Below are 19282 nucleotides of genomic sequence, written 5' to 3'. Positions count from 1 at the left end.
TTTTGCCTTTCTGTGACACTTACAAAGACAGGGAAGAATACATTGAAGGGAATTCATCACCTGTACTCAGACAATGATAAAGTGCCAGTTCAAGCCAACTATAACCTGACCTCTCATCTAATACCTCTCCCAGATCTTGCTTTGTTCTTCTAAGGTGGGCATTTTGCCTCCAGCACATGCCTTCTGAAGCTTTGTGTCTTCATGGTCTATAGCTAAGGCCTTGTCTTCACTGCCACGATCGATTTTCCGGAGTCTGATGTAGCGAGTCTAGTTAAGACTCAGTAAATCAAACTTAGAGGGTGCCCCTGCCAGCATCCAATATTCCTGCTTTTGCTAGGAGTAAGGGAAGCTGACTAGTATTTTCTCCCATTGGTGGGCATGGCACCAATTTCAGCTTAAGGTAAGCTATGTATTCTATGTAGCTGGATTTGTGTACTTTAAGCCAACTGGCTGGATCTAGTATATACTCTGCCTAAGAGGTTTAGAAAGTATGACATCATGAGGAACGGTTGAGAGAATTGGGCATTTTTAGTCCTGAAGGGAGAAATCTGAGGGAAATTAGGCTTCTAATATGGAAGAGGTGGTTATAAAGACGATGGTGACCAGTTGTTTTCCATGTCCACTGAAGGTAGAAGAAGTAAGCAGCTTACTTTGCAGCAAGGGAAATTTAGGTTAGATATTAGGACAAACTTTCTGACTCTAAGGCTATGTCTACACTGCAAGTTTTTGCGGCATGAGTCACGACATCATTAGCATATTTTCTGACTATGAGAGGTCAGGTTATAATTGGCTCGAACTGGATGGATCTTGCGCAAAAGGGTTTTTTTTCGCCCAAAACGGAAGTGGCTATACTGCTTCTTTTAGCGCAAAAACCCCTTGCAGACAATATGCTAATGATGTTGTGACTCATTCTAATGAGTCCCTCATTAGCATATTTTCTGCCACAAAAACTTGGAATGTAGACAAAGCCTGAGAATATCTAAGGGCTGGGATGGGCTGTCTTGGGAGCTAGTGGAATGCCCATCATTAGAAGTTGTTAAGAACAAGGCTTGACAAAGACCGGTCAGGGATGGTCTTGGTCTACTTGACCCTTCCTCAGCATGGGCTGGTGGGACTAGATGACCCCTGGAGGTCCCTTCCAGCCCTGCCTTTATTTGATTTTTATGACTCTATGATATAAGAGCAGTGGGGAGAGGGAAAGGCCAGAATACCATGAACATCAGCAGTCCCCAGCTGATGTGTTGTCTGTGGGGGAACATAGCCATCTAGTGCAGTTTAGAGCCTCTTAAGCAATATCTACCCTACAAAGTAGGGCTGCGATACCCCAGCTCACACACACACAATTGTGGCAGCTTGTTGAGAGCTAGCGTGAGTGTAAAGCAGACAGGCTCTACGGTAAGAAGGCTAGCAATGGCATGGCTCACCTATGTGACTACAAATGTTCTTGAAAGCACTGGGTACCTGCATGTTGTCATTGCGCTTGCTACCAAGGCTACAGTACTGTGTATGTTTACAGCAGATCCATGTGAGTTCCTGCAAGTTCTGTGTGTGCAAACTGAGGAATCAGCCCTTCACTTTGTAGGGTGGACCATTTTACCAGTGTCTGGCACAGGGCAAGGACTCCCGAAGCACCCTCTACCCCTCTAAAATCAAAACGGTGTCTAAGATCATCTGTCCCTTGGAATGCGCAGGGCACACAAAAGTGCTGCAAGGCAAAATCACTGCTCACCAGATGCCTACGACTGGAATGCTAAGGCTGCCTGTCGGAGAAGCTGGTGGTTCTTGTACCAGCGCCATTTCTGGATTGCCCTGTCAGCCCTTCCATCGGCATTGACACCGTCCAATTGCAACGAAAAGCGAGAAAGAGGAGAGTAGCCTCCTCAGATGACAATAGGATTCTTCATTGTGCCATTTGCTGGAAGAGCACTCTCGGTCCTGGTGCAGGAAGCTACCTGCCTCGTCTCAGCAGGGGTGGAGAATTTGCACCATGTCTTCCTCCTCCTGAGTCTGAACAAGCCCATGCCCCACCAATCCAGCTGGGCTCCCTGAAGAGTGCACAGGTTCCCTGGGCCCTGGGCACAAGGCATCCTTAGGGCTTAATCCTTTCCTGCTGATGCTGTAGCCAGGGCTCAGGAAGCAGCTGAGTTATCTTGGGGTACGTCTAGACTACAGGCTTTTGTCGGCAGAAGTTTTGTCGACAGATACTGTCGACAAAGCTTCTATTGACAAAGAGCGTCTAGACTACATCCAGTTCTGTCGACAAAGCAAGCCGCTTTGTCGACATGAGAGTGTAGACACAAAAGACAGTGTAGATGCAATAACGCCTTCTGTCGACAGAACTCTGCCGACAAAAGGCGTTATTCCTCACAGAATGAGGTTTACTGCCTTTGACAAAACTGCCAAGTTCTGTCGATGTTATGTTGACAGAACTTAGCGGCAGTGTAGACGCAGGTATAGTTTTGTCGACAGAAGTCCACTTTTGTCGACAAAACCCTGTAGTCTAGACACACCCTTGGTGGCCACCAGGAGCCTGGAGAGGTTAGCCACCTTTTGACACTGTGTGGGCAGGAAGGGAGAAGCTGCTTCCAGCTATATCGGAGTCAGAGGGGAGGAGAGGTGAGCTCTGCCGGCTCACTCTTCTCCCTTGCCCCCCAATCCTCCCCTGCAGCTGGAAGCTGCTCCCATCCCTTCCCTCCCGCATGGTGCCGAGAGGCTGCTGTTGGCCACCTTCTGGTGTGAACCATTGCAGAAATCTGGAGAGAGGGTACGAGACCCTGCATATGCCCCAGGAATATGCTGTGCTAGGTACAAGGAGAAGCAGGCCTGGCCTGGGAGGCCAGCCAGGCATGGACAGCAAAGAGTGCCACACAGGAAGGTTTGGGTCATCAGTCACCTCCCAGTTGAGACACATATACGGGAGTGTGTGTTTGTGTGTGTGCGTGTGTGATGACTCCTCATTTGAACCCAAATCCTTAACGAGAAGAAGGTAAATAAAAAGAATCCAGCTACGCAGCCTTTCTTTTTAACAGGGCTCCGTCAACTTGCTATTTATTGGAATGTTTGCATGATTGATTGCCTCTGAACTTACTTGTAATTTTACTAGCTGTCCCATATTCAGCAGAGGGAAATATGGTCATTTTTACCATATTTACATTGCTTCACCAGTCCATGGCCAGAGTGAATTTAACATATTTTTAGGGCTTTATAGACCTCTATCATATCCCCCCTTAGTCTCCTCTTTTCTAAGCCAGAAAGTCCCAGCCTTCTTAATCTCTCTTCATATGAGACCCGTTCCAAACCCCTATAATTTTTGTTGCCCTTTTCTGAACCTTTCCCAATGCCGATATATCTTTTTTGAGATGAGGCGACCACATCTGTATGCAGTATTCATGATGTGGGCATACCATGGTTTTATATAGGGGCACTAAGATATGCTTGTGTTTCTGTACCGTACTCGGTGGACAAAAAGACAAGTTCAGACCCCAGCTCTTAAATCTTTCAGGAGTGATAAAATTGACTTTCAAATTCATAAATAGAAAATGAAGCAAGATAGAACTCCTTGAAGCTACTGAGAAGGAGGACTGCAGAAACCCCCTAGCCCACCCGGTGGCCATTGTAAAAAGAAATCCCAGCAAATTCACGTTAGTGGTAATTTATTGGCTTGGCCTAACAGAAAATTGTTTAACGTCTTCTATAACTCATGCTCCTTCTCAACTCTTTCATAAGTCATGGTAATTACTATGTGTCCCAAAGGGCAAAGAAATAGAGAGATCCGCGATAATAGGCCTTTTGTCTTCCACTAATAGGACATGCATATTATTAGCACGGATGAGAATCAGGTGTTTGCAGCTGTGCAGGAGTGGAACCAGAATGAAACGTACAACCTTTATATATCCGACACCCGAGGGGTCTACTTCACGCTGGCCTTGGAGAATGTCAAGAGCAGCCGGGGACTGGAGGGCAACATCATCATTGACCTTTATGAGGTATGTAGTCTTGTAGCACCACCCCTTCATAAGACAGGATCCTCCTGCCAGCACTGATGAGTGTCAACCTCTTAGAATCCTTCTGCTGTTTTTTGACAATATCCCCCAAAATGGTCACATGTTCCTTTCTCACAAGATCCTCCCTTTACACCAAAATGGAGCTGGTCCCTGAAGAACTCAACGGTTTATGCTGGACCAGTGCGTGTTGGGATAGATGAAATGCATGCTGGGAAAAAGATGTGGGGTGTGTATTTTAGGAGTGTGTTGCTTGTTCAATCACGTTATAGTGCAAATGGGGACAGAAGCAACTTATTCGTGTGAAGTACAAGGTTCATATTTCCAATTCTCTCTCATCAAGCACAGATTCGTCGTCAGGAAAAACAATGTGGTATTTTCGCAAGTACTCAGTCTTGGCCTAGCTTGAGTTCCTTTTGACTTCAGTGGTAGTAGAAAGAGGCCAACTCTGAGCAGTTTGGAAAATCCTGCCCACACTATCCTGAAATCTGATTTCAACTCAGATGGGGAGGAAGAGGCACTTTTTTTGGTCTTTAACCTTATCAAATCACACAATGTGATTCATAGTGGTTATTTCTATTTATTATCTGCCTCCTCAGTGACTGGGATCCTGTTGAGCTCGGTACAGGGTATAAAAACATAACAAATGGATGGTCTCTGCCCACAAAAGCTTGCAATCTGAGTGTGGGTTGAAAGGTAGCTGGTGGATACTGAGAACACAAGACAGCCACATGGAAGTGCGCAGTAGTCAAATTCTTGGTGAGGGAACGTTGATTCTGAGATGCATTAACAGGAGTGTTGTGAGCAAGACACGAGGGCTGTGTCTACACTGGGCCACTTATTCCAGAAAATCAGCCGCTTTTCTGGAATAAGCTGCGAGCTGTCTACACTGGCCCTTGAATTTCCGGAAAAGCAACGATGCTCTACTGTGCAAAATCAGCCGCTATTCCAGAAAAACTATTCTGCTCCCGCTCGGGCATAAGTCCTTATTCCGGAACACTGTTCCGGAAAAGGGCCAGTGTAGACAGCCCAGTAGTCTTTTCCGGAAAAAAGCCCTGATCACGAAAATGACGATCGGAGCTCTTTTCCGGAAAAGCGCGTCTACATTGGCCACAGACGCTTTTCCGGAAAAAGGGCTTTTCCGGAAAAGCAGCCTGCCAATGTAGACGCTCCTTTTCCGGAGAAACTGAAAACGAAATAGTATTCCGTTTTAAGCATTTCCGGAAATTCATGCCAGTGTAGACATAGCCCACAAGTCATTCTTCCGCTCTACTCTGTGCTGATTAGGCCTCAGTTGGAGTATTGTGTCCATTTCTGGGCATCACATTTCAAGAAAGATGTGGAGAAATTGGAGAAAGTCCAGCAAAGAGCAATAAAAATGATTCAAGGTCTAGAAAACATGAGAGTGGTTTTCAGGTATCTAAAAGGGTGTCACAGGGAAGAGGGGGGGAAATTGTTCTCCTTGGCCTCTGAGGATAGAGCAAGGAGCAATGGGCTTAAACTGCAGCAACGGAAGTTTGAGGTTGGACATTAGGAAAAACTTTCTAACTGTCAAGGAGGAAATAAATTTACTAGGGAGGTTGTGGAATCTCCATCACTGGAGATATTGAAGAACAGGTTAGATAGACATCTGTCAGGGATGCTCTAGATGGTGCTTGGTCCTGCCGTGAGGGCAGGGGACTGGACTCGATGACCTCTCGAGGTCCCTTGCAGGTCTAGTGTTTTATGATTCTATGTGACAGTAAGATTATAAGGCAGCAGCGTGATGAGGCTGGCCAACATAAGTGGTGGTCTCAGTCAGGCCTGGTGGTGGGGGGGACAAATAGAGCAATTTCTTAAGGGCCTAGTGACTCAAAGCTGCAGGCCCTTTAAATTGCCACCGGAGTGCCGCCTGGCACGTTCCACGCAGGTCTGAGGGCTGGAAGGGGAGCACCATACTCACAGAGGTCTGGCTGCTTTGGCCCTGACCCTTCCACTGGAGGCTTCACCCCTTCCAGGAGCAAGGAATTGGGCCCCCCCACACACCTTGCCCAGGGGCCCCAGATGCTATCAGCTCCCTGGTCTCAGCACCTGACCATTGCCAAGTTGCTGGTGGACCTCGCCACAAAGGGTGAGTGCCTGGGAGCTCCAATCAGAATCATTCTTCTTGGAACTGTGCAAGACACCCGCGCTAAGGTCGGATCCTTCAGACGCTTGCATGCCTGCTTAACTTTGCTGGCTTGTGTAATCCCTTTGGACTGCCCACAGGAGCCCTGGGGCAGGAAAACACGCTGGAGTTGAGCATGGCAACGTCGATCGGATTTAAGCGTGTCCTTAAACTTAAGGATGTGCTTAAGCACCCTCGTCAGGAGGGATGCTCCCCGGTTTGGAAGCCAGAGACAGGGATAGTCCTAGGTGGCTGAAAGTGACTCAACGCAGGCTCTTAAATTACTAGGATTAAAAAGAATAAAGATCCTCAAGTCATCGGCTGAGGAAGAATCCCTCCAGAGATGAGATAAAAATCCAGCGAGGAGCGTTTCAAGCAGCAATTTGGTATTGGATTTGATAGGAGAGCGTTTCATTCCCCCGTGGATTTTCCAAACCGGTCTCAATCTTTCATCCGCTGATGTCGGCTGCTCTGCCAGGCAGTCGCTTTTCTCCAATATAAGTCACCCTATGATCTTTTCTCCTGTGAGAGAGCGGTTTCTCCTCCCCATGCACAGGAGAGAGGCTGTGTCTAAGGCATTCACTCCTCTGATTGCAGGGTAAATTGCCCAGCAGAGCACCCTTCACGTTCCTGTTGGTGGACAGTTCCTGGAGAGAAGTTTTTCTAGGTCCCCACCAAACCGCCCTGCCCTGTTTGTAGCCTGCCCTACACACTTTGTCCAAGGCTAAACTTACAGTCCTCATTGTGTTCTCAAAAGTTCCCGCCCTGCCCACAGTGTCGGTTATTGCTATGTTAGCAGATTTATATAATAAATTCCGGGTAGGATTCAAAAAATAAATTCTTGTGCCAACCGCAAACTCTTGCTTCACCCCTTTATGGAAAATGTCAAAGACGAGGCATATATTTCACTACTTATATATATTGCCATCAGCCATCTTACAGAAACTGAATTCTGTAAGCCCCTTGCATTATTAGCATGTTTAAATCTATATAAAGGAAAACAAAGATAAAATAATAAGCTATTATTTAACTAAAACAAAGCAAATATCATTTTTGTAGGCCGAAATAAAGCAGATAACGGTTAGTAGGCTACAGTGGGTACGTTGCAAGGGGCCTGGACTTCCGGAGAATCCTTAACCCGCCTTCCTCTTGCAGATTAAGATTGTAACAGTCCCACTGCAAAGGACTCTGGCCAACCATGTAGACAGACTCCAGCCTTTCCCTCATTATAAATAGTGCAATTGATTTTCCTGTTCTTCTCCCGGCTGCGTGGGCTGAGTGGGCTGTTTCTCATGGGCTCGCATGCGTGGGAATCCCGAACAGAACCTCATTCTCGCCTGTTCGCCCGACGTGGTTTTTCATCTCTCTCCATTTTTCCTAGGTAGCAGGGATCAAAGGCATATTCCTGGCGAACAAGAAGATCGAGGACCAGATAAAGACTTTCATCACCTACAACAAGGGCAGAGACTGGCGCTTGCTGCAGGCTCCTGACACTGATCTGAGAGGGGATCCCATGCGCTGTCAGCTGGTCAGTGGCAGAACTTTTCCAGCGTGCAATTGACGAACCATTCGGGGCTTTGTCCTTGAGCCCCCATGCAGGCAATACCCCCACAGCAGCCGGTGGCCTTCTGGCCAGCATGAGAACTACAGGCCCAGTGCTCCAGAATAGAACCCAACATGGCAGCTGGGTCCTCAGCTGGTGTAAACCGAAGTTCTGCTGCAGTAGTGAACCCACATTGATTTGCTCAAGCTGAGGGTCTGGACTTACATATTTGAAAGGAATCAGGTCTGCAGTGTTTCTCTATCTGGTGCCTGTTTCTTTTTGGGCTGTTGGGCACTAAGGCTACGTCTACACAACAGGGCTTAACTCGAAATAAGCGACGCACATTGAGCGTATGTCCATTGCGTAGCTTATTTTGAAATAGGGAGTGTCTACACAGCACTTATTTCAAAGTAGAGCGCTCTTCCTCTGACTTCCTTTACTCCTCGTACAATGAGGGTTACAGGAGTAAGAAGTCCTCTAGCTTGACCGTATTTTTACACTATTTTGAAATAACTGCCGGCTGTGGAGATGCGGACTGAATTATTTCAGAATAGTGCTAGTTATTTTGAAATAATGTTGCAGTGTAGACGTACCCTAAGGAAGGTAAGTCAGTTTCTGTTTCAGAGATTCATAGAGTTTAAAGCCAGGCAGGACCATCGTTATCTTTCAGTCTGATAGCGCAGGCCAGAGAATTTGAAAAAGATCTGAGACTGGCAGGAGATCAAAATATTGATTTTTTTTAAAAACAGCAACGAAACCCAGCCATGAACTCCTCTCCATGTGATTCAGCAGAATGATTCCTCTTGCCCACACGTGAGATTTATTTGCGGGGGCAGACGGGCGGGATATACACAACATAACCTGCACACCTTTCTTCCTGACCCATGGTGGAGAGGATCGTTTGGAGAAGGCACTCGTTATAACTAGCCAGCCCCAAGTTAAAAAGCCAATAGCTTGCTCTTTCTCTGATCTTGGGCTTGGTGTATTCAAGTTTATTTTCTCTGCTTCCTCCCCTCTGCAGCCCTTTTGTTCCTTGCACCTGCATTTGCAAATCTCCGAGAATCCATATACATCAGGAAGCATCTCCAGCAAGGAGACGGCTCCGGGGCTTGTGGTGGCCACAGGTATCGATTTTGTCTGTGCTTTCACCTCGTTCAGCCAGGCCTTAACTAGACACCTTCCTGGGAAGCTACTAAATTGCTGCTGCATTTAGCTGCTCAGTGGTTTGCAATGTCAAAGATTATCTTGTCGGGGGAGAGGTATGGATTTGTGACAGGAGGCTGACAAGAAATGTGACAAATGTCTTTTGTCACATCGCTGTGAAGTTTTTCAGGTGGGTATCAGTGGCCTGAATGTGATGTGCCTGTTGCTGTCCATATGTGACGTGTTTGTGTGCTTGGGTGAGGATGTAAATATGCCCACCAGCCTCATTCTTCTCTTCTTTGCATCTGATTTACACTGATGCAGTGCCACTGGCTTTCGAGAGTTATTTTCCAGGTGAGTCAGTGGATAATCGGGGTCACATGCTGGGCCAGATTTTTGGCTAGCCTAAATGACCAGTGGAGGATCTGTCCCAGTGCAACTCAGAAGCTATTTTTGGAAGTAAGAGGTTTACAGAGACTTTCTTTCATGAGATACCTTGGCTCCAGCTGGTGCATTCTGTGTGGTAGCCCTGTACTGTTCTGTGAAGCCTGGTTTTGGCATATTGCAAGGCTTTCATGACAGCCTGCTGGAATCTTGAATGCCACCGATCGGCCGACCCATCGCAATTCATCTGACAACCATCGCGGCCCCTTTTTGTTTGCACTTGTCTGCTCACAGTAGGTGGCCTCATCAGGACGGACTAGAAACTCCACCCCACGGGAAGCTCCCACAGTGCTTAGCTCTGTGGGAACTGTTTGGGGATCACAAAGTGGTTTTGGTACGACTGTCGCTGGGAAGAGCTTGCGAATGCAGTAGGAAAAGCTGCCGCGTCATTTCACACATTTGCTAGCACTTGGGTGAACTTTTTCCCTAGCGACTCAGAGTGGAACATTCCCTGATGCTGGTCCATACTCCCTCACTTGCGTAGTCCCATTGCCTGTGATGGGGTTGTTCGGAGGAGTAAGGGCCCATAGCATTTCTACACCGATGCATTGCAATAGCTTCCACAGTCTGTCCATCATGTAGGTTCGTGCTATTTTTTTTCTGGCTGTTATAGCCTGAGCAGCTATTAAGCTGTTAATTGTAGATTTAGAATTGTTTCATTTCAGCACCTCACCAGTGTGAATTTGCTGAGGGTCCTACTCACTCACTCACTCACTCCTCAGCACTACAGACTATGGAGGTCTGGGGCTGCTCTCATACTTTGCCTCCACCTCTTCCTATTAAGGGACAATTTTTGCCACAGAGGGTAGCTACGAAAGCCCATGATAACATCTACATGTTTTGTTAGTCTATAAAGTGCAACCAGACCATGTGTTATTTTTGCCACAGATGGTAATACAAGGAAGTTTGTCTGAGTTTTTGTTTTATTTTGGGGGCAGAGGTTGGATGAAATCAGGACCCTATTGTACTTGAACAGAAGAAAAACTTAAAAAACAACAAATAGTCCAGCAGCTCCTTAAAGACTAACAAAACATGTAGATGGTATCATGAGCTTTCATGGGTACAACCCACTTCTTCAGATGAATGGAGTATTAAAAGTCTAGTTCCAAAATAAGTAGGGGATATGGCATGTGGGTGAACTGTGGGAGAAGGAAGTGGAAAAAATAGCGAATTAGAGTGTTCATGTTACAAGAAGCTGATAAAGAAGGTGCAAATTGTTCTTAAGTACCCATTGTTTGGTTGGTTAAGTCATTAGGATGTGGAAGGTAGTGTGCTAGCCAGGTAATGGCTTTATTCACACCTTTGTGATGGGTCCCAAACCTCTAATTGAAGTGAAGTTCCAACTCTTCCCTATGTATTTGGCTTGTGGAATTAGCCTGAAACAACATGGTGACTTTGAGATCCATTAGGGTATGTCTACACTAGCTCGTTAGTTTGAGCTAGGTAGGCAAAGGAGGGCAAACGGAGTTGCAAATGAAGCCCGGGATTTAAATATCCCGGGCTTCATTTGCATCTTCCCGGGCACCGCCATTTTTAAATCCCCCTTAGTCCGAACTCCGTGCCCGCGGCTATATGCGGCTATACGCGGCTACACATGGCTACACGCGGCACGGAGTAGGTAGTTCGAATTAGGATCTCTAATTCGAACTACTGGTACTCCTCGTGGAACTACCTACTCCGTGCTGCGTGTAGCCACGGGTACGGAGTTCGGACTAAGGGGGATTTAAAAATGGCAGCACCCGGAAAGATGCAAATGAAGCCCGGGATATTTAAATCCCGAGCTTCATTTGCAATTCCGGTTGCCCTCATTTGCCTACCTATCTCGAACTAACGAGCTAGTGCAGACATACCCTTAATGAGTGCCTGGGCAGGTTAGCTCATGATACCATCTACATATTTTGTTCGTCTTTAAGGTGCTGCTGGACTATTTGTTGTTTTTTAAGTGTTTCCAGTTACAGACTAACTTGACGACCCCTCTGAAACATAAGAACATAAGAACGACCCTATTGGGTCAGACCAAAGGTCTATCTAGCCCAGTATCCTGTCTGCTGACAGTGGCCAATGCCAGATGCCCCAGAGGGAGTGAACAGAACAGTTGATAGTCAAATGATCTCCTGTCACCCATTTCCAGCCCCTGACAAACAGAGGCTAGGGACACCCTTCCTACCCATCCTGGCCAAAGGTAAAGCAAAGCCAGCACAACTGCGAAGGGATTAAATTCAAAAGGAACCAACCTTTAGGTAGATTGGGTCAATGCACACAATTCAGAATTCCATCCATATGCCCCACAACTCCAGGAAGTTGAGTTAGGAGATGTTGGCTCAACTCCATCTCTTTTCTTCTTTCTGTTTCTTACCATTCTCATGCACTTACGTGCATCTATAGTCCAGCCGGCCCTGGAAATTGAACCAAAATCCTGTGAGACAGCTTGCTCTTGTAGTAGTTATGGCCTGACTTCTAGCACGGAAGGTACTGTATATTTTGCAAAACATTCTTTCAAGATTTCTAGCTTAGTGTTCCGGATCAAAGAGGTTCAGGTAATTTGGGTTAAAGATCCCAACTTTGTGATGTGGGACCAAATTGAACTGTCAAGGGCTGGCAGCCCACCACTCCCCACAGAGAGTGTGTACAAGCCGTCATGGCTCATGATATAGTTCTTAACGGTGGCCTTTATTTTTGATTACTGAATTCTCTAGGAGGCAGATCAGATGCCAGAGGCAGCAAGAGAATGAGATTCTAAGCAATGATCTAGATTACTAGACAATGAGATTCTTTTCAAGCTGTCACGGCATGCAATGAAAGCCTCGCTTGTATAACAATTAACCTTTAAAAGGCAGAACCATCATTTCTGTGTTGCTGCCTTGTGAAATAAAAGGCTTAACCTGGTGGGAATTGGCACATCTGTTTCTGTTAACCTCTGTCACCAGCTGGTCTGTATCAGCACAGACAATCCAAATTACGCATCACAAACGTATTCCCTTAGGTCTTGTCTTTGCTATGCTTCCTTGGGAAATCTACCACTCTTTCACAACCGGCGCGCCAGCTCCACCAGTAGGAACAATGGTGGGAGTGCTAGTCTAGATAGGAGAGCATTGGTCTGACTCTTTAAAAGAGAAGAGACGCATATTAGTGTGTAGTTCCATGCTGATCCAAATCTTTTTGAAGTCAATGGAAGTCTTTCTGTTGATTTTGGTGGATCATGCCCCAAGGGAGAAAGGAGGGGATTCATGACATTGGGCAACAGCTGGGAATGGTTGTGATGGAATTCCAGCAAGCAAGAACTCCCTTCACTTTGCCACCAGCTATAAACCCCAGTTGGATGGTTGGTTTCCAGACCTTGCAGCTTAGAGATAAAAAGCAGGCTTTTGAAATTCAATCTGCTGAGCAGAAGCCAACCTCTAACTCATGGGGGTGAAGAGGAAACTTTCCCTATGGGCAGGTCAGCCCAAAACTGCCTACTGCAGAATTTCTTGTACTTTTAGCTGAAGCAGGTAGTGTTGGTGACACCTGGAGGTCACGGGACAATGGAGTAGGTGGACCAAAGGACTATCAGAGGGTGGCAGTTTCTGTGTGCCTAATACCAATATGAAACCTTTCTTGAATCACTTTACATCAGGTGCAACCCTGATCCTGAGCTTTTATTTTTGGAAACAGGAGTGTCACAACAACTTGGCTAGTTATATACACTCTGATGCTGATGGGTGCTTGACAAGATGCATCTGGGCTTTAATTCCTTGTTTTCCATCATTAAATGTCAGGAGTGCAATTAACATTTTCATTAGGCTGTTTTTATTGTGCTCCTATTGAGCCACAGATGTGTAGGAGCAAATCTTCCCTTCTTACTTTTTTTTTTGAGGAAAAATAGTAGCTCCTTTAGAACAAAACATCAGGGAAATTATTCCCTAATTTAAAAATACCTTAGCTGTAGAGAGAGGGAGTTTTATGCATCAGTGGATAAGGAATGTGCTGTGGAGTCTTTCATCCATTGGTCATTGGTTCAATCCCAAACAGAGTTATATTGTCTGTGAGTCATTTCCATCTGAAGGCCTTTCTGTGGTTAGTTCCCTCAGTCTACTTTTTTGGGGCCTGTCAAGGCTTTTTCCCCACTCTGGCATGATGAATGCAGAAGTGGGGGCTCTCAAAAGTACCCCCAAACCATATCTTTCCACCACCCAAGTAATAAAGAAACCAGGGACAGACTACTTGGGAAATCTCAGCCCCAAAAGTAAAACCAGAATACAAAAATTAACCAATACCAGGTTAATAAAAAGAAAAGAGAACGAGCTTTTATTATCACCACAATATTCCTGTTGGAAGCATAATGACTAGATCAGTGGTTCCCAATGCGGTGCCGGGCGCCATGGCGCCCGCCGGGCCATTTATGTGTGCCCACAGAGCAATCTGGGCTGGCCCCACCCCCGGCCGTGTGGCAGGTGCCAGCCCCGGGTGCATGTGCGGCCCCTGCCCCGGGGTCGCGGCGCATGCCGGTGCCGGCCCTGGGTGTGCGGCGCATGCTTGGCCCTGCCCCCAGTCACGTGGCCTGTGAGCGGTCCTGCCCCCATACGCCCAGCGCATGAGCGGCCCCGCCTCCAGGCGCCCGGCAGCCCCAAAACGTAGGGGACCACTGGACTAGATGGAAAAGTCACAAATTAATACACTCATGGGGGAACCCTTCATGGGCCAAGAGCTTAGTTACAAAGTAGAGGAAAACCCATTTTTAAATGCTCAGACAACAGATTCCCATTTCCAACCCATAAAACAATAAAACCTAGTTTATTTATCTAATCTTTACTCTACTTACAGTTGGCCAACACAGGCTACTCCAGGGAAGGGGCTGGCTCCTATATATAGGAAGGCAGGATAAGGGATCCTTGGGAAGAGAGGTGGCGTGGACTAGAGGATCGAGCATTCACCTGGGGAGCCCAGAGGTGGGAGTAGCTGGACAGCTAATGAAGGTTGGCTCAGGGATGGAGTTGGATCCTGCATTTGGAAAGCCGGACAAGGGGCCCACTGAGGGTACAGAGGAGCAGTGTGGCCTAGGGGCTAGGGCATTCACTTCAGGAGCACACAGTGATGGGTTCAAATCCCAGTCCCACCCATGCTAGGAGTGACCAGACAGCTGGTAAGGGATAGTGAAGAGTCCCTCCTTGGAGGGAAGACATAATATCTGTCCCTCTCAGTGGCTGGAGAGAAACTGCCCCACATCAAAGGAGGGAAAAACCCAAAATTTCCTTTGTCCCAGTTTGAAATCCCTATCTGCACTTTTATTGGCTGACTCTACCTGGCTTAGATAAGGGACATAGTTAACCCCTCAGTCCCCAGGCTGCTGGCCATCTCTCATGATCATGACAGGGACAGACGTCTATGTTACAGAAACCTCACCTAGCAAAGGCTGGGAAGCTTGTTGGCAGAGTTGGTAGGAAAGCCATTTACCGTGTGGCATCTGAACAGAAAGTTTACCCTGGAAGATGACTCACCCAGAGGAGTGGGGAGGGAGGGCAACTAACTTATGTTACTTTGGACAAGCAGAAGACATCTGTGTCCAGGACTATTGGTGTGGCAGTCTCTGTCCTCACTGAATTAACAAAACAAAAATGCACCCTGGCCAAACCTATCCATTTCTGCTAATGCGACAATGTGCCCCATTTCTGATCAAGAAGAACAGTCACCATTGTTGAAGACCTAGCTGTGGTCTGATCATTGTTACCTTCTGCGATGTCTGCCACTTCGTATGGCCCTGGGTCAAACTTTGAAACCTAGCTCCACCAAGATATAGTTCATATTGGAAACAGGCCAACTGTTAACGGGGAGACATTTGTAGCGTCGTCATGAGCCACATCTGTTAGGCTTCACCGTAAGCTGCTACTCAAAAAGACAGGAAGTGCTCTTTGCTAGACGCATGGCTTCTGAGATCCATGAGTTGGTTTTTTTTGGAAGGATCATGCAGTGAAATCTTAGCCCCACTGAAATCAGTGGGAATGACACTATTGATTCCAGTGGCACCAGAATTTCACCCCTGAACTCCAGCTCTAATGAGGCAAAGGCAGTATGAATAATTCAATTTGAGTCGTGTGAATCTGCCTTTTCACTTGACTTTGCATGATAAATAGTGATAGGGAGAATTAAATGTGTCCATGTCAATGTTTTACAAAGACTAGGAGAATGCAGAGGCTCCCCAAATGCAAACTCATCAGCTTTAGCATAGGCACTATATTTTCAAAAAAAAATGTGCATGCAAATGATTATCTGATTCGCATGCACAGATGTCGCAACTACAAATTTGGTACAAAACAGGCATGCAGTTGTGTTTGTGCTTTCCTAACAATGTAGGCCTTAACATGAAGCAGTCCAGACATGTGTATCTCGAGTTGTTGCAAATGCATGCAGTGCCACTAGAAGTAAAAGCAGGCCAGGGAAGCAGTCTTTTCCACCTATTGACTTTAAAACATTTTGTTGTCTTACTATTTGCAATGATCTCATATCTTAATCTTCCCATCTGTCCCATGGTGTTGCCATACGAGCCTGGAATTATGACAACCAAAACCATGGGTTAAACCAGTTACTCCTGATTCCTGCAAAAATGGAAATTTCTCCCTCTTGCCACACAAAAGCTTACGAAACTCACTTGTGTTTCAGGCAACATCGGCTCTGAACTCTCATATACCGACATCAGCACGTTCATATCTTCTGATGCCGGAAACTCATGGAGACAGGTACAATCAGATGGGGGAGAAGGGAGCTGTGTACTTTTTGAAAACCTACTCTTTGGGCCTCTAATGCTTGAAAAACTCACATTCTACCTGACTTGTTTCTAGATCTTTGAGGAAGAATACAACGTGTGGTATCTTGACTGGGGAGGGGCACTTGTGGCCATGAAGCACACTTCCATGCCCATCCGGCATTTGTGGTAAGGTTGTTTCCCCTGCTTTGAGAATGTTTTCTGGTGGGGTGGGGGACAAACTAGAATTGCCCAAAATATAATTAAGATCTCTCAGTTCTGGGGTGGATCCTTTTCCCTCCTGCTGGATGTGCAATAAACAGAAGATTAAGGAATGATTAAATAATCTCTTACGGAGCTATTCGAGAAGTAACTCTCCAACTGTGATCATCTGCAGGACTCTGTGGTGGCCCACAGAAGGCTGGGGAATCACATGATTTTTCTGGACCTTCAGCTGGTCCTTCAGCTGCTTTCAAAGGATGTGTGAGGCCTCCCATGTTAGATACGTTGAGTCACATTTTCCAACCAGTTTCACACACCTTTAGGTGTCAAAGTAACTGACCAGATTTAAAACAAGAAACAAACATCATGTTGGGAGCTGAGCTCTTTTGAACATCTGGCTTTTAGGGATACAGTCTTCCCTGATTGATTTCCTACCCGTTCAGCCTCACTGGTTGCAACATCCAAGCACCATTTGGCCAGTGGCTGCAGGAGATGACTCAAAAGGATACTTTTTTAATTGTGTCGGCAGTGGAGTCAGGAAGAAGGGTTTGCAGGCTATAATGAAGAGGACCAAGAGGATGGGCAAAAGGTGCATGGGAGCACTGGAGGAAAGGAAGGATTACCAGATGGTGGGGGAGCAAAGGGAGGAGTAGCCGATGGGACAAGGAGATAGGATAATTGACTTGATGCAAAAAGAGTAGCGCATTTGCCTCACTACAGACTGACGGGAATGCGAAGACAGTTTGCTAGTGTTCCTTGTTGCTTTTGTGATATTGCTGCAGTTGCCAGAGAGAGACTGGTGAACCCAAATGGGATTGGGAGCGTGGGGTGGGTAGGTGAGATGATCGTTTTGTTCAAGATGACCAATGGGTAGCAGGTTTAAAACTAATCAAAGAAAGTTCTTCTTCACACAGCACATAGTCACCTGTGGAACTCCTTGCCAGAGGAGGCTGTGAAGGCCAGGACTAGAACAAAGTTTAAAGAGAAGCTAGATAATTTTATGGAGGTTAGGTCCATAAAAGGCTATTAGCCAGGGGATAGAAATGGTGTCCCTGGCCTCTGTTTGTCAGAGGCTGGAGAGAGATGGCACAAGACAAATTGCTTGATCATTGTCTTCGGTCCACTCCCTCTGGGGCACCTGGCGCTGGCCACTGTCGGCAGACAGGCTACTGGGCTAGGTGGACCTTTGGTCTGACCCAGTTCGGCCGTTCTTATGTTCTATGACTTTGTTCTGACTCTAAAGATGTTTGAGAAGCCCATGCTCTGGATACTCCACCCAAACCAGCTCCTCCACCTACCAGGTGGGGGTATTGGGGTGTAGGCGTTGGGATATAGGTTTGAACTTCTCAGCTGGCCCATATGACTCCAGCGCTTGATGCTGTAACAGACTGAGCGTCTTCAGCCCCACCTAAGATGAACAGGAATTCAAGGTGCTCAGCATCCCAGTGCATAGAAGCTACGATGAGGCAAGCCAGGCTTCTAGTGCAGAACATCCACCAGAACTTGGGTGAGGGGAATATGGAACAGAACCAGGGCCACCGATGGAGTGGTGCAAAGGGAGCAACTGCCTCAGGGCCCATTATTTAAAAGGCCACAGCTCTAGGCCCTTTTAAATTGCTGCCGAAACCCCTGGTCGCATGGTCCGGACATCAAAGAAATAGCAAAGAAGACTGGCGGGGAGGCTCCGCCCCTTCCACCTGAGGCTCTGCCCCTTCTAGGAGGACCCATAGTCAGAACCTCCATCTTTCCTAGGGATCCATCCTGTCTGTCCTCGGCCCTGATCAGAACTTTATACCCCGCCTGTCCTTCCACCAAGTGATACATTTGACAAGCGGGCATCAGGGTTGATATATTTTCAAACCATGATCCCAAATGTCTCCTTTTGAACTTTTGATTAAACAGACATCCATTAATTACATACAGTGTACAGCACAGCGTGCACTTGCTCTGTGGACATGTGGGGGCAGCAGGCTCAGGGCCTGCAGTCGGGAGGTGGAATTGCTGACAGCTGTCCACCGTGGCTTTACCTTCTGTCTTGGATTGTGTGAGGCACTGGAGCACCACTCTAGGTCTGGCCTGCCCAACTTCTGCAGCGTGAGGGAGGAAATGAAACAGAAATCGTCTTCCGTGCTGAGGTTCCTGTTTTCCTGTGAATGAGAGACCCATTCTCTCCTGATCATTGGCACTCTTGCGTATCTTTTTCTGACTTTTCTTTGTAGTCTAGACGTAGCCTGAGGCTATGTCTACACTGCCAACTTTGCCGACAGTGCCTATGCAAATGAAGTGTGGATTAGCATATTGCTGCACTTCATTTGCATAATTTATTCAAGCCATTTTTGTGCAAAAGCAAGCAGTGTGGACTTTTTTGACGCAAAAACAGGGGTTTTCACAACCCCCCCTCCATATTGCTTATTTTTGTGCAAAAATGGCTTGAATAAATTATGCAAATGAAGCACCGCAATATGCTAATCCACGCTTCATTGACATAGGCACTTCTGGTAAAGCCAGGAGTATAAACAAAGCCTTAGGGTATGTCTAGACTACATGCCTCTGCCGACAGAGGCATGTAAATTAGACATATCGACATAGTCAATGAAGCAGGGATTTAAATATCCCCTCCTTCATTAGAATAAAAATGTCCGCCGCGTTGTGCTGGCTCAGCTGTTTGTCGGCTCAAAGCAGCAGTCAAGATAGTGATCGGTTAACAAGGAAAACCGTTGTCGACCGATCCCTTATGCCTTGTGAAACGAGATTTTACAGGATTGGTCGACAATGGCTTTCCTTATCGACCAATCCCCATCTTGACTGCCGATTTGAGCTGACAAACAGCTGAGCTGGCACAACGCGGTGGCCATTTTTATTTTAATGAAGCGGGGGATATTTAAATATCGGTATGTGGATGTGCAATAAGATGTCTAGAGGCATGTAGTCTAGACATATTCTTAGCGATTAACTTTTATTGACATGTCTGCTAGTTATTTGTTAACCCCTTATAAATTAGCTAACCGCTTCCTGGATAGCATAACGTAAGAACACAAAAACGGCCATACTGAGTCAAAGGGCCA

At 46.6% G+C, this 19282-nt stretch overlaps 1 protein-coding gene across 2 annotated transcripts in view; it reads left to right on the top strand.

Moving 5' to 3' along the window:
• The window catches only part of SORCS3 (sortilin related VPS10 domain containing receptor 3), a 499588-nt gene that overhangs the window by 389989 nt on the left and 90317 nt on the right, over positions 1–19282 (top strand). For both annotated transcript variants that reach the window (XM_006135388.3, XM_075935518.1), the window contains exons 9-13: positions 3807–3986; positions 7529–7675; positions 8712–8814; positions 15914–15990; positions 16093–16184. In XM_006135388.3, the coding sequence (XP_006135450.2) occupies positions 3807–3986; positions 7529–7675; positions 8712–8814; positions 15914–15990; positions 16093–16184 (599 nt within the window). The remainder of the gene's footprint in view (positions 1–3806; positions 3987–7528; positions 7676–8711; positions 8815–15913; positions 15991–16092; positions 16185–19282) is intronic.

The sequence above is a fragment of the Pelodiscus sinensis genome, chromosome 8 (assembly GCF_049634645.1).
Source record: "Pelodiscus sinensis isolate JC-2024 chromosome 8, ASM4963464v1, whole genome shotgun sequence".
In the NCBI taxonomy this organism is placed as follows: domain Eukaryota; kingdom Metazoa; phylum Chordata; order Testudines; family Trionychidae; genus Pelodiscus; species Pelodiscus sinensis.
This window is presented reverse-complemented; position numbering and strand designations above follow the sequence as displayed.